The sequence below is a fragment of the Lynx rufus genome, unplaced genomic scaffold (genome assembly GCF_022079265.1).
Source record: "Lynx rufus isolate CCGP_SWC_20201006 ecotype Redwood Valley unplaced genomic scaffold, mLynRuf1.p SCAF_2, whole genome shotgun sequence".
NCBI lineage: Eukaryota > Metazoa > Chordata > Mammalia > Carnivora > Felidae > Lynx > Lynx rufus.
In genome coordinates, this window is record NW_025814834.1 from 35357675 (window position 1) to 35372680 (window position 15006).

At 37.6% G+C, this 15006-nt stretch overlaps 1 protein-coding gene across 2 annotated transcripts in view; it reads left to right on the forward strand.

Moving 5' to 3' along the window:
* The window catches only part of KCTD18 (potassium channel tetramerization domain containing 18), an 86727-nt gene extending 77229 nt beyond the window's left edge, over positions 1-9498 (forward strand). For both annotated transcript variants that reach the window (XM_047083933.1, XM_047083934.1), the window contains 2 exons: positions 1339-1441; positions 8674-9498. In XM_047083933.1, the coding sequence (XP_046939889.1) occupies positions 1339-1441; positions 8674-9154 (584 nt within the window). In that variant the 3' untranslated portion in view covers positions 9155-9498. The remainder of the gene's footprint in view (positions 1-1338; positions 1442-8673) is intronic.
* Positions 9499-15006: the final 5508 nt, after the last annotated feature.

Here is a 15006-nt window from a genome sequence, read left to right on the forward strand (position 1 = left end):
AGGTCATGGTCCCAGGATCATGGGATCAAGCCCCAAATCAGATTCTGTCCTGAGCATGAAGCCTGCTTAAGATTTTCTCTCTCTCCCTCTGCCCCTTTCCCCTGCTCGTGCTCTCACTCTCTTTCTCTCGAAACAAAACAAAAACAAAAAACCACATACCTACGACACCATATCCATTCTTGGGACTTCAAAGTTATTTTTAAAAAAACGTGAACCAATTTTTATTCAACATTTTTAAGCCTTTTTTAATGCATCTACATATAATTTTTTATGATTCTTTAAAAATTGGGGTGAATTTCACATAATATAGAATTAAAGTATAGACTTCAGTGGCATTTACTACATTAACAATGTTGTATAACCACCATCTCTGTCTAGTTCCAAAACATTTTCATCATCCCACAAGGAAACCCAGTACCTGTTAAGCAGTTACTCCCCATTCCCTTCTCTCCTCAGCCCCTGGCAACCACCAGTCTGCTTTCTGTTTCATTGCATTAGCCTGTTCTGGATATTTCATGTAACTGGAATCATACAATATATGACGTATTGTGTCTGGCTTTTTAACTCAGGATAACATTTTTGAGGTTCATAAAAATACATTTCCAACTTTCATTGAGAAACTTCTCAGATTTAAAAGTTAAAATGAGTTTGACCACAATCTTGGCCTAACACACTACCCTAACAGTGATAGTTCATATTCATATAGTGGTCAAAGGAAATTTACAGTAGTTCACAAAATTTACCTGATTTGATGATGAATGATGTTGACATGGCAAGTGTTAAGACCATCATTGTCCAATCCTTGCACTGCTGTCAACACTAGAATTTATAAAATAAAGGCACCAAACATCTGTTAAGCGCTTAGTCTGTTATAGGCCCTATACTAAGCATTTTGCACTTATTTACTCGTTTAATCATCACAACAAACCTATGAAGTATATACTGTTATTGTAATTTTACAGATGAGAAAATTTAGACACGAAAGTTAAGTAACTTTCGCAAGGTCGCATGATTAGTGAGTGATAGAAGTGGGATTCAGACCCAGGCAGTCTTGGCTCCAGAGCCTGTGCCTTTAACTCATCTGCCCAGAACCCATATAATGATCTACTAATTATCAGTAGTAGATCTGGGGCTGGTAGCCAGAAGTTCCCTAGACCTGGGTTATGAGTTATCCCACTATTGCCTTGTTTCTTCATGGGAACACTTCCTGCATACACCTGCTTTCTTCAAATGGGAGGCATGAATCTCAAACTCTTTCTGCTTAGTCTTACACAAAAGTGTTGCTGAACCTTTTGCAGTGGACAGTGGCTCTCTTAATTATGCCTTTTGATCTTCCAGGTGTTAGCTACTGGCGGGTGCCTCATGAGCTGATAGAATGTTGGACTCTGGAAGAGCGGCCTTTACTTGGAAGCCTGCGTCACATGGCCCCAATTCGAAAGAGGTTATTTGTGTTCTGTTGATATTGTTTTTTGTTTAAATCTGTGACCTGTATTTTTACTGCCTTTACTGGGGAAATGAATAATGGTTCTTGATCTTACTAAGTTTATTAGTCACCTAGGTGAGTATTCTGCATTACCATCAAAATATAAATCTTGATAAATTCAAAGTTTCCAAAACTATGTAAAAACTGGAAATAATTCTCTAAAACTGAGTTACAGTATGTTCTTTTTGGGAGAATGTGATTTTAAGAATACTAGTGGACATAGTAAGAATGCTGTGGTAAGTATTTTTCCCTACAGAAGTAAAATCCTAGGCTTTATTGGCAGTAGCCAAAAAAATTATTTGTTAGACTTAATATTTGAAATTTCCTGTGACTTATTCTGAATTCCTTTCTCCTTCCTATTACCACCAATAGTATTTTTATTTAATGGTATTTTCTTGTATTTTCTGAAATTATTATCAAATTCAGTCCACATCTGTGCTTTTGACTGTACTTTATTTATTTATTTATTTATTTTAATTTTTTTTTTCAACGTTTATTTATTTTTGGGACAGAGAGAGACAGAGCATGAACGGGGGAGGGGCAGAGAGAGAGGGAGACACAGAATCGGAAACAGGCTCCAGGCTCTGAGCCATCAGCCCAGAGCCTGACGCGGGGCTCGAACTCACGGACCGCGAGATCGTGACCTGGCTGAAGTCGGACGCTTAACCGACTGCGCCACCCAGGCGCCCCTTGACTGTACTTTAAATACATTTAAAATCATACTTATTTTTCATTATCTGGGTATCATTCATGGTTTTTAGATGTTCTGATTTCTTGATCATCTGTTGTGAATTTGATTCAGTGCCCCTATAGAATCTGTGACTGCTTTTTTTTTTTTTTTTCCTTTTGGATCTTTCATAGAAATGCAGAGAATTTTCTTCAGTTTTTAATAGTTAATTATCTCTGGTTAAAACATCTTTTTTTTCTTAAAGGCCCTCATTTTATTATCAATATTTATTTTGCTTTTTGAACTTACAGTTAGCAAATACTGTTTGGGTCCAGAGCAGTGGTTCTCAACTGAGGGCAGTTTTGTCCCACAGGGGATATTTGACAATGTTTAGAGACACTGTGGGGTGGGGGATGCTACTAGCATCTAGTAAGTAGAGGCCAGGGATGCTGCTAAACATCCTAGAATGCATTGAGCAGCCTCTACAACAAAGAAACAAACCAAAAATGGCAATAGAGCTAAGGTGGAGAAATCTTGGTCAAGACTCTAGTAGAAGATGTGGGCAGAAAACAAAGCAAGCAGGGATGGTTTTATGGAGATTCTCCTCTGCATTAATTGTTCTTTCCTCTGGGGTTTATTAAGCATTATTTTTGATTCATGGATAGGATAATGATAATGATAACTTAGAAACAATTGTGAGGTCCTGAAGAATCATTTGCTTCACCTGAGAAAATTTAGTTATGTTCAGTAGAGTTTTAGGGTTGAATATATTATATTTGCATTCTTTATTACATGTCAGTTTTCAAATCACCATGTCATTATGATCCTATTTCCAAGATCAAAATTCATTATGTTATATTTATTTGCCTGTGAAAATATACCCACACTGATAAAAGGGAGAAAAATTGGAGGATTGCCATTATACTTCCTGTTCAGAAGGTGAAACTGATGCAAACAGTGGCAGGAGCAGGCAGGATTTCGACAGTGGTTGACAGTTTTAAGGTCATTTCCTTAAACCTTAATATCATACTGGCTCTTTACAGATATTGAACCATCCTTGCATCCCTGGAATAAATCCCACTTGATCATGGTATATGATCCTTTTAATGTATTGTTGAATATGGTTTACTAATATTTTGTTGAGTATTATTGCATTTATGTTCACCAGCGATATTGGCCTGTAATTTTCTTTTCTTGTGGCATTCTTGTCTGGTTTTAGTATCAGGGTTATCCTGGTCTCATAAAAACAATTTGGACGCATTCCCTCCTCTTCTGTTGTGTGGAAGAGTTTGAGAAGGATTGGTATCAAATCTTCTTCAAATGTTTGGTAGAATTTACTAGTGAAACCTTCTGGTCCTGGACTTTTGTTTATTGGGAGGTGTTTTGCTTTGTTTTATTGTTTTTTAAGTTTATTTATTTATTTTGAGAGAGAGAGCATGAGTGGGGGAGGAAAAGAGAGAGTGGGAGAGAGAGAGAGAGAGAGAGAGAGAGAGAGAAAGAGAGAGATTCCCAAGCAGGCTCCATGCTTGTCAACACAGAGCCCAACATGGGGCTCAAACCCATGAACTGTGAGATCATGACCTGAGCTGAAATCAAGAGTTGGATGCTTAACTGACTGAGTCACCCAGGAGTTCCTGTTTTTTTTTGTTTTAAGTAAGTTCTAGGCCCTACATGGAGCTTGAACTCACAATCCCAAGATCAGGAGTTGCATGTTGCACTGACTGAGCCAGCCAGGTGCCCCAGGAGCTTTCTCATTACTGATTCAATCTCCTTACTAATAATTGGTCTGTTCAGATTGTCGATTTCATCATGAGTCAGTCTTGGTAGGTTGTATATTTCTAGGAATTAAAAAAAATTTATTTGTCCTTTTTTTTTAATTGAAGTATAGTTGACATACAATGTTATATTAGTTTAACGTGTACAACAGAATGAATTAACGATTTTATATATTATGCAGTGCTCACTATAAGTGTAGTAACATCATACAGTGTTACTATAATGTTATTGATTATATTCCCTATGCTGTGCTTCATCCCCATGACTTATTTTATAACTAGAAGTTCGTAACTCTTAATCCCTTAGGAATTTATCCGTCTGGTCTAGTTTGTTGGTGCGTAATTAATCACAGTAAGCTCTTATGATCCTTTGTATTTCTGTGGTATTAGTTGTAACACCTCTTCATTTCTGATTTTATTTGAGTCCTCTCTCCTTTTTCTTAGTGAGTTTTCTTAGTGAGTTTTCTTAAAGGTTTGTCAATTTTGTTTATCTTTTTAGAACTGGCTCTTAGTTTCATTGATCTTTTCTATTGTCTTTATAGTCTCTATTTCATTTACTTCTAACTGTTCTAATCTTTTATTTATTTATTTTTTAACATTTATTTATCTTTGAGAGACAGAGAGAGACAGAGCACGAATGGGGGAGAGGCAGAGAGAGAGGGAGACACAGAATCCGAAGCAGGCTCCAGACTCTGAGCTGTTAGCACAAAGCCCGATGTGGGGCTCGAACCCACAAACCATGAGATCATGACATGAGCTGAAGTTGCACACTTAATTGACTGAGCCACCCAGGTGCCAGCATGCTCCAATCTTTATTTCTCTCCTTCTACTAATGATGTGTAGTTGTCACTCAGCTATTCTTTAGGGTATTTTTTTTTTTTTATGAGGAAATTGTTCCATATGTAGCTGTAGACTCAGTGTATTTGTGGGAGGAGATAAATTCAAGATTTTCCTACATCACCATCATGAACAGAAACCTGTCATATGGTTTTGATATCATATTGAAAATCATATGGTCATCTCAATAGATGCAGAAAAAGCATTTGACAAAATTCAACAATTTATGATAAAAACTCTCAACAAAGTGGGTATAGAGGGACTGCACTTCAACATAATAAAGTCCATATATGACAAGCCCACACCTAGCATCATACTGTATGGTGAAAAGCTGATAGCTTTTCCTGTAAGGTCAGGAACAAGACAAGGATACCCACTTTCATCACTTATATTCAACATAGTATTGGAAGCCCTAGCTAGAGCATTTAGGCAAGAAAAAGAAATAAAGGGAATCCAAATTAGAAAGGAAGTAACAGGCGCCTGGGTGGCACAGTTGGTTAAGCATCCAACTCGTGATTTTGGCTCAGGTCATGATCTTATGTTTCGTGAGCTTGAGTCCCGCATTAGGCTCTGATTGGCTCCACTTGAGATTCTCTCTCTGCCCGTCCCTTGCTCATGCTCTTTTTCTCAAAAATAAATAAATAAACATTAAAAAAAAAAAGGAAGTAGAACTGTCACTATTTGCAGGTAGCATGATATTATATATAGAAAAAATTACATCAAAACTGCTAGAATTAATAAAGAAATTCAGTAAATTTGCAGGATACAAAATTAGTATACAAAAATCATTTATATACACTAATGAACTATCAGAAAGAGAAATTCAGAAAACAATCCCATTTACAACTGCACCAAAAAGAATAAAATATCTAGGAATAAATTTAACCAAGGAGGTGAAAAACCTATGTATTGAAAACTATAAGACATTAATGAAAGAAATTGAAGAGAACATAAATAAATGGAAAAATATTTTGTCTTCATGGACTGGAAGAATTAACATTATAAAAATATCCATACTACCCAAAGAATTCTACAGATTCAATGCAATCCCTATCAAAATTCAAATGGCATTTTTTATAGAAATAGAACAAACAATCCTCAAATTTGTATGGAACCAGAAAAGATCTGAATAACCAAAGCAATCTTGAAAAAGAAGAACAAAGCTGGAAAACTCATGGTCCATGATTTCAAACTAGCATAGTCCCCCCTTATCCACAGGGGATACATTCCAAGAGTTCCACTGGATGCCTGAAACTGTATAGTACTGAACTTTGTATGTACTATGTTTTTTCCAACACATACATACCTGTGGTAAAATTTATTTTTTTAAATTAGGCACAGTAAGAGAGTAATAACAGTAACTCAATAAAATAGAACAATTGTAACAATATACATAATAAATATATGTGAATGTGGTCTTTCAAAATATTGTACTATACTCACCCTTCTTCTTGAGATGATGTAAGATGATAAAATCCCTGTGATGAGATGAAGTGACGTGAATGATACAGACATTATGACATAGCATTAGGCTACTACTGACCTTCTGATGATAGAAGAAGGATCATCTGCTTCCAGGCGATGGTCATCTGTGGGTAACTTAAACTGCAGAAAGTGAAACTGTGGGGGGGGGCTACTGTATATTACAAAACTGTAATAATTAAAACAGTATGGTTCTGGCATAAAAACAGACACATAGACCAATGGAACAGAATAGAAAGCCCAGAAATAAACCCACACATATATGGTCAAGTAATGTACACAAAAACAGCCAAGAATATATAGTGGGGAAGGGACAGTCTCTTTTGGTGTTGGGAAAACTGGATATCCACATGCAAAAGAATGAAACTTTTGCGTGGATCCTATCTTGCACCATACACAAAAACTAACTCAAAATGGACGAAAACAGAGGCAGTAAGTTCCTTGACATAGGTCTTGGCAATGATTTTTTGTATCTGACACAAAAAGCAAAAGCAACAAAGGCAAAAATAAGTGGGACTATATCAAACTAAGACTTCTGCACAGCAAAGGAAACCATCAAAATCAAAAGACTATCTATTGAGTGGGAGAAAATATTTGCAAATAATATTATCTGATAAGGAACTAATGTCCAAAATATATAAAGAACTCATACAACTCAAAAGCAAAAAATAAAATAAAATAAAATTTTAAAAAAGGGCAGAAAATCTGAATAGACATCATTCTGAAGAAGACATACGGATGACCAACAGGTACATGAAAAGATGCTCAACGTCAATAATCGTCAAGGAAATGTGAATCAAACCCACAATGAGATATCACCTTAGACCTGTTAGAATGGCTATTATAAAAAAGACAGGAAATAACAAATGTTGGCAAGGATGTGGAGAAAAGGGAACCCTTCTGCTCTTATGGTGGGAATGTAAACTGGTGCAGCCACTATGGAAAATAGTTGGAGGTTCTTCAAAGATTTAAAGGTAGAACTACCCTATGATCCAGCAATTTCACTTCTGGACATTTATCCAAAGAAAATGCAAAGAGTAACTTGAATACTTCATTGCAGTATTGTTTATAATACGGAAAAACCTAAGTGTCAATTGATGGATGAATGGATAAAGAAGATGTGGTATATATATATATAAAGGAGTATTACTCAGCTATAAAGCATGAAATCTTGCCATTTGTGACTACATGGATGGACCTCCATGGCATTATGTTAAGTGAAATAAGTCAAAGGAAGACAAATATCATGTGATCTTTGTTTTTTCATAAATGAAAGTAAAATGAAGTAAATAAATGAAGTAAAAAAAAATTCAAGCTGGTAGATACAGAGAACTGATTGGTGATTGCCAGAGGCAGGGGTGGGGGAGGGGGAGAAATGGGTAAACTAGTTTTTTGGTTTTTTTTTTTAATTTAAATAAGTTGAATTTTTTTTAATTAAAAAAAAAAACATTGTCTTCCATTTAGACTTTTTATAATGAATGGCAAACTCAATTCAGGAATCTTTTTTTTTTTTTTTTTTTTTAATTTTTTTTTCAACGTTTATTTATTTTTGGGACAGAGAGAGACAGAGCATGAACGGGGGAGGGGCAGAGAGAGAGGGAGACACAGAATCGGAAACAGGCTCCAGGCTCTGAGCCATCAGCCCAGAGCCTGACGCGGGGCTCGAACTCACAGACCGCGAGATCGTGACCTGGCTGAAGTCGGACGCTTAACCGACTGCGCCACCCAGGCGCCCCAAGGAATCTTTTAAGTTTTGTCTAATACTTCTTAAATTGAAAAAGCATCTAACTATACCATGGGTTTGACCATTCTAGCAGTTCCCAAAATGCATTTCACAGAATGCTAATTTTACTGGGTGCCAAAGGCTGCATTACAGATCCATATTGGGAAATACAGATGCAACAAAATTAAATAGGTGTCTTTACTTTAGACCTCAGAACCTTTATTAACTTTCAAGAGGAGAGTAAAATATGCAACAGCATTTCTCAAAGAGTTTATGAAACAGTAAATTTTCTCAGTAAATCAACTGTTGTTCTGGGGGGGGGGGGGAAACCCCTAACTTGAGATCATCCTGGTTATCATCTGGATCACTGTGAGGATTCTTAGGAACCAAGTGATATACTAGATAATTCTAATGTAACATTCCAAATCTTAATTTGTCGTTGGTATTAACATGGTGATTTTATTTTATTTTAGAAAACATGGTGATTTTAAGAGTTCATATTCAAGTAGAAACAATCTTTTGTAAACTTGGTAATTTACTTATTGACCTTGGTGGGAGACGAGATGAAGTACCTGATCCCTCTAAACCTCTTGACTCAAATTCTTGATGAAAACGATTTTCCTCACCCTGAAGATAAACTTTGCGGACGTTTTCAGGAGTTACCAAACCTGTAAATGCTGACATTGACATGCTTCTGTATCCACAGGCGACTGATAGCTTTCAATGAAGAAGAAGAAGAAGAAGTGAACTGTAAGACTGGTCCTAAACCAGTCCGATTTCTGGGCCCTTCCACCAGCACCCAAATTAAAGTCAAGAACTCGGCGTCGGTCCGAGTGTCTCCGGCCAGCGCCCTCCACTCTTCAGGCGGAAAGGCAGCGCAGCATTCTGCGTCGCCAAAGGCCCCGTCGTCGGTGGGCACCGTGCTGCCAGGCCAGCCCCAGGCTTCCCGTGGGGCCAGGAGCGCTGCTGAAAACGGAGCCGCACACCCACCTCCGGCCAAGGTCCTGCTCTCAGACAAGAAAGCCACCCCGCCGCGAGTGATAAAACTGAAGCGAACTCCACTGTGCGCCGCCGGGCCTTCCCCGCCAGCCGGGGGAGCACCGCTACCCGCGGAATCCCCAGCGCCGCCCCCGGAAGACCCTGACGCGCACGCGCGGACTGAAAACGGGCGGGGCCAGGCTGATTGACAGAAAAGTGGGTTCCTGACCTCCAGCTCGCCTCTCGGAGCGCCCGACCCGTGGGGTGCAAATAAGTGGCGCTGTTCTTGGTGCAGTAGAGGTGATAGCTTATGCTGGTCTTTAGGATCGTTATGGGAAAAATGAAGTGAGTCAAGTAGGAATGGAGGAAGGAAGCTTTAAGTGGTTGAGCCTATCTTTACTTTTCATTTTCCTTACTTTGACATGGTTTGTCTACTGATAGTTTGAATTTCAGGGTGGTTTTGTTGGGTTTTGGGGGTTTTTTTTTTGATGGTTAATCCGTATTAAGGCAACAAAACAGCACAGTACAATAAAACAGTACAGCAGAACCATCACTAGAGAAGTCTACTTTGTTGCTGAGTAATTACAGACTTTAGGCTCTTTTGTAATGTTACTCATTGCTGCCCAGGGCCAAGAGTGGGATTAGTATTCCCGTCTGCTGAAACAGAATAAGAGAGGGTGGCTTTAATGCTTCCATGCGCTGTGTCCCAGCCAAGAGAGATTTGAGAGAAAATGTGCACCAAGGTGACCCCCCCCCCCACACAGGTTACTTTCAGTCTCAAAAGCCGTCATGAAAAGATACGAGGAGGAAAAAAAGAGTAATTGAAGATCACACTTTGACTCAAAGTATTTTCTTTCCTAGATTGGTTTTTTTCTTTGTCTTTTCTGCTAGCAGATTTATTTATACATCACAAGATATCTTGGAATGAGAACCATATAACATGTCTTCAGAATGAATTGTTAAAATGTTTTAATTTGAATAAGTGAAGTTTTGAAAGTACTTTGAAAAAGAAGTTAAACATTAACTTTTAACTAAAGTTACTATTTGTTTCTCAGGAATGACCACTGAAGAGTCATTCTGACCATATAATATGATTTTTATGCATAAAATTCCCATTTAACTCGAACTTAATATTTTTAAACAATCTTTTAATTAATCCTCTATTTTTTCACAACTATTCAGTTGTATGTGTTTACTTTTACATGTTAAGTTTTATAATTGGATCCCATATTTCTGCCTTCAGTAAGCAGTATGCCTACAGTGTATTAAAAATAAGTCCATAAAGCAGGGTACTTTTTACTCAATGCTTATCATTGTACTTGCATTACTTTGAAAGAGTGAATATACTCAAAACATTACTTTTTACAAAATAAAGTAAAACTTTTCCATAAAAAGTAACATTTTCTGTGACTATACTTTTTTTTAAGTCCTAGAGCCCATTGGTAGCATGAGAGCTTGTTTGTTTATGTAGGTTATCTATTTCTGGTTTCCAAATTTCTTTATTCCCTAGATAATGTATGAAATAATTAAACAAATTTTGTATATCTATTCAAATACCAGCAGCCTTTTAAAATAGGTGTTTTATCTGGCTAGAAAAAAAATGAATATATAACTGATGGTTCATGAACTACATTTCCCTGTAGAATATAAAAAATACTTAGTCACCTTGAAAAATACTATTATAAAGACTCTAAGCATTCTGAAAATCAAAGATCATAGTGAATTTTGAGAACTTCCATTTAGGACATTACTAGTATTGCTTGATCTCGGATATCTTGAATTACTGATTCATATAAGAATATTTTATACCAAGGTACCAATAGATTTGCTTGATGGAGGGTTGCCACAAACCGTCAATCTGTAAAAACAAAAAAAAATGCAGTATCTATGAAGCACAATAAAGCAAAGTGCAATTAAAAGAGGTTTGCCTGTACTCATGGGTGTTTCTGCGAATAGCCTTCTTTTCTTTGCCTCTAACAATTTAAAAGGAAGTCTATTTAGCACATCTAGTCTTTGTAAGAAGGGGGTTTTTGGAACAGCTACTAGGCCATGGTGCAGCCAAAGTGGAAAGAGACAAATGGTCCCTGATGGACCATGGGTAGCAAGAGTCAAAGTCAAATTCAGAATGCTCAAGTAATTTGAAAATTACTTTAGTTGGGGTGGTTCCCTGGGGACTAGGTACTTTTGCATGAAATCACATTTCTCCAGATTCTGTAGACACAAAGGAGTAACTCATCATAACCCTCTGGTCTTCCAGGAAAATAAAAAATAAGAAAAGAGAAAGTACGCTTTATAAATAATAGTTCAGTGTCATTACTTTGGAAATGTAGGTTTGTGCAGTTGTTGGGTCAGAGGAGACAAGAAATTCTTATGATGAGTAGGACCTTTAGTACTGCTCGTATCAAAAAGATATATGATTATGCCCTTCTAGGCAATCTGTGTTGAAAACTGGTTTGTCCTGATTAAAACTGGTTAGTTATATCATGGAAAGCCCTAAGTCTGGCATTTTATATTTTATATTTTTAAATAATATTTTTTTGCTTCAATGTTGCCTTATAAGGCAATACATTGTAATATTTTATAAAGTATTTTCATATACTTTGTTTTATTGTGTTCATTTTGCTTTTTAGTTTCAGCACAACAATATAATGAAGGTAGTCTTTCCCAATTCTTTAAAGATCAAGAAAATGAGGTTGAACAAAATAAGAGCTGTACAATAATGACACCCCCCATAACATCCCCCCATATTGGCCCCTGAATGACACAACATCACTGAACAAAGGAAAAGCTAGAGGGAGGAAGTAGACTAAAATTGTGAATTTGTTTAATATTTAAAGTTGTTGAGCAGTTAGGTATTAAACTATTGGATAACATATCTGTTTCCTACTAGAGAGGGGACTCCATTGCCTCTATATGTGTAATGCCTGGTATGTGGTAGTCCTTCAGTAAATTTCTAAACAGTTAAGGCAATTCCCAGCTTCCTCCCCCATGCCCCAATTATTTTTTTTTAAATGTGCCTGGTGGCAATCTTCAGGGGGTGTGGAAACTGATTTCCAACCTTGCAGAGTTGATACAGTCAGAACAAAAGAGGTGGTAGTGGAGGTTCCTTAGTAGGGTGATTACTGCTAATGACCAAAATTACCATTAGTAATGACCATAACAGTTAGATAACTTGTCAAGTTGTTTAAAGTAATCCAGAGCAATGGATCGCGAGATCTCAGAGAGGTTGGTGCCAACACTGCCTGACTTCTGAGAAAGGAAAAAAGCAGTCTGGCCTCTCCCCTCCTGCTTTATTGCTTCTGCTAGAATTGCTGATGCAATTTCTTTTTCATTCACAGACTGAGTCCTATTCCAGTGCTAACGCTGAAAAAATTGTTGACTCACTTCCCAGTCTGTGGTTAAATACAGTATAATTATAATCCAGCTATTCCTTGATTTTTAAAGAAGGAATTAATATGCAAGTATATTTGACTTTATCTGAGAGATTGTGCATAGGGTTTTTTATTTAAATAGCATTTTGAACGTGCACAAAGACTTGTAATAAATTGTACTGTAAAGGGGAGAATGCTAACATTTGTATGAATATAAGGGTACCTTAAAAGAGATTGCCCCTTAAGGGCACACAGGTGGCCCAGTTGGTTAGGCTTTTGACAACTGATCTCAGCTCAGGTCTTGATCTCAGGTTGGTGAGTTCGAGGCCCCACGCTGGGAACCATGTTCAGCCCCCTGTTTGACCTCATTCTGTGTGTGAAGCCTACTTAAGAAAAAAAAAAAAAAGAATTGCCTTATACCTGCAATCCCTTTGGATAGCTTTAATTTATATTTGGTAGGATGTTGGTTAGATACTAAGTGGAAAGTATGAATTGGATAAAATGAAGGGAAAGAACTTCTATAGCAAATGGAAAGTATTCAAATTATTTACATATGTGTATTCCTAAGTTAACTAGGAACTTTCTAATGATGGAAAATACTGTCATTTTCCCATATGCGGAAACAACCTTGAAAACTGTCAACAAGTTGCTGATTCCTCAGTGAAGAGTGGATGAGTGATTCTTTGTTGAGGGCTGCAGTTAGTATGCATGATTTCAAGCCAAAAAAGGAAACATCATGAATAGCTAACAGAAAAAAATTGGTTTCCAGCTGTTTTCAGAATTTCCTATTCATGGAATTTGGTTGGTGGTGCAGCCTCAAAGGGGCCATTTTCACTTACAGTTCTGTCAGCCTCATGAGATACACATGGCTTACACATTCTTTCACATTGTTACAGAAAAGCTAATTTTTCTTTGTTCACATGTGTTGTCTTGGACAGCCTGTATACATTTCATATTTGATAGCTAGACGGTTCCTGATGTAGGCTCTGGCTAAGACAAATAGAACTTTATAGTAACTGTCAGTCAGTATTCTTCCCTACTTGTTTATTTAACAACTTTTCATGCTGTATTGTTGCTTCTCATACTTCTCGTTTCCTTCCTTTACCCCGAAGCCCTCATTACCTTAGTAAAAATTTTTCCCAGCTACGGAAATGAACTGGGGGCCTGAAGCCTTGAAGAGAAACTTGTTTTAGACAGAGAGCATGTTACAGAAAGAAAAAGGGAGTATATTTGCTAGGTGGGAAAAGGCAACTATTGCTTCTGTCTGCCGAGATTGCTTAAAACTTTGGACATTCTGCTTCAATAGCAGCTCTTTCAAGAACTCAGCCCTTAACTTCTCGGTTTGAAAGATGTGGGAACTCAACTTCTATGTAGATGACGGGAATAGGCCAAGGGCTTCAGAAGCTATATATTTAGACTTCAGCTGTAGGTTATACAATCTGGATTTGGTAAGCTAGGCTGAACCAATCAAGAACCCAGCATAGCTAGGGGAACAAGGCAACATGTGCCTGCTCATCAGCTCTGTTTCTCTTTCCTTCCTCCAAACCCCTTGTACCCTCCAGATGAGGGTTTTTCTTTTTCTTTCTTTCTTTTTTTTTTTTTTTTCAGATGAGGGTTTTTCTACATTGACACTATTTGACATTTTGGATAATTATTTCTTGTGGGTGACTGTACTGTGCACTGTAAGATGTCAAGCAGCATCCCTGGCCAGGGATCCCTGCCCTAGTTGTTATAACCAAAATGTCTCCAGACTTTTCCAAGTGTCTCCTAGGGGTTGGGGATGGGCACAAGATTGACGACCCCTAGCTGAGAACCATTGCTTCAGTTTGGTGGCTTAACCTGAGCAAAATAATCACTTCTCCTAACCGGGGCCCATGGTATATTGAGGAAACATCACAGCTGTCCATCCCAAGCAGGAATGGAGCCGTGAGAATTAAAGGATGTCTCAGGCCCGCCAATTAAAAATGTATCCTATTAGCCCCCAGTTACATTTTTGATTTTGGTATCGTAGGAGCCAAGGGCAGCCTGCCCCAAGATGGACCACTTGGCGTGAAGATTATTTTGAGCTGAAAGCAATCAAAACCCAGCAGATTCAGGAAAAGCTCCTTTTTTCCCCCATCAAGGACCTAAACAGAATTTAGATAGAGGACTTGTTCCAAGAAGAGAGCACTCACCAGAGATAACTATAGAATAATATGAACTAGATATCCTAGACAGAGAGGAACCTAGCAAGGCCTCTGATCAAAGTCCCCTATGTCCCATTATTTCTGAGTGGCCCAGCAAACATTTATTTACCAAACATTTACTTTTTTTCATCTTTCTGTGAATTGCATTCCTTCCCTTTGAAGTTCCAGACCCCTGCCCACTTCTCCTTAGTTCAGGATACATGTATACCTCATTTTGCCTAACTGGGGAATTTCATGTCTGTGTGGATTCCCCATATGTATGAAAATAAGATTTATTTTCTCCTGTTAATCTGCCTCATGTCAGTTTGATTCTTAGTCTAGCTAGAAGGACTTTGAAGGGCAGGGAAATTCTTTTTCCCTGATGTATAATACTAAAAACACTTGTTTGCTGTTCTGAGCAAGCAACTACCTAAGAAAAACGAAGACGTACTCCCCTAAGCCCTATATACTGACATATTTAGTACACCACTCTAGAATGTAGGTATATTATTATTCTCATCCCCA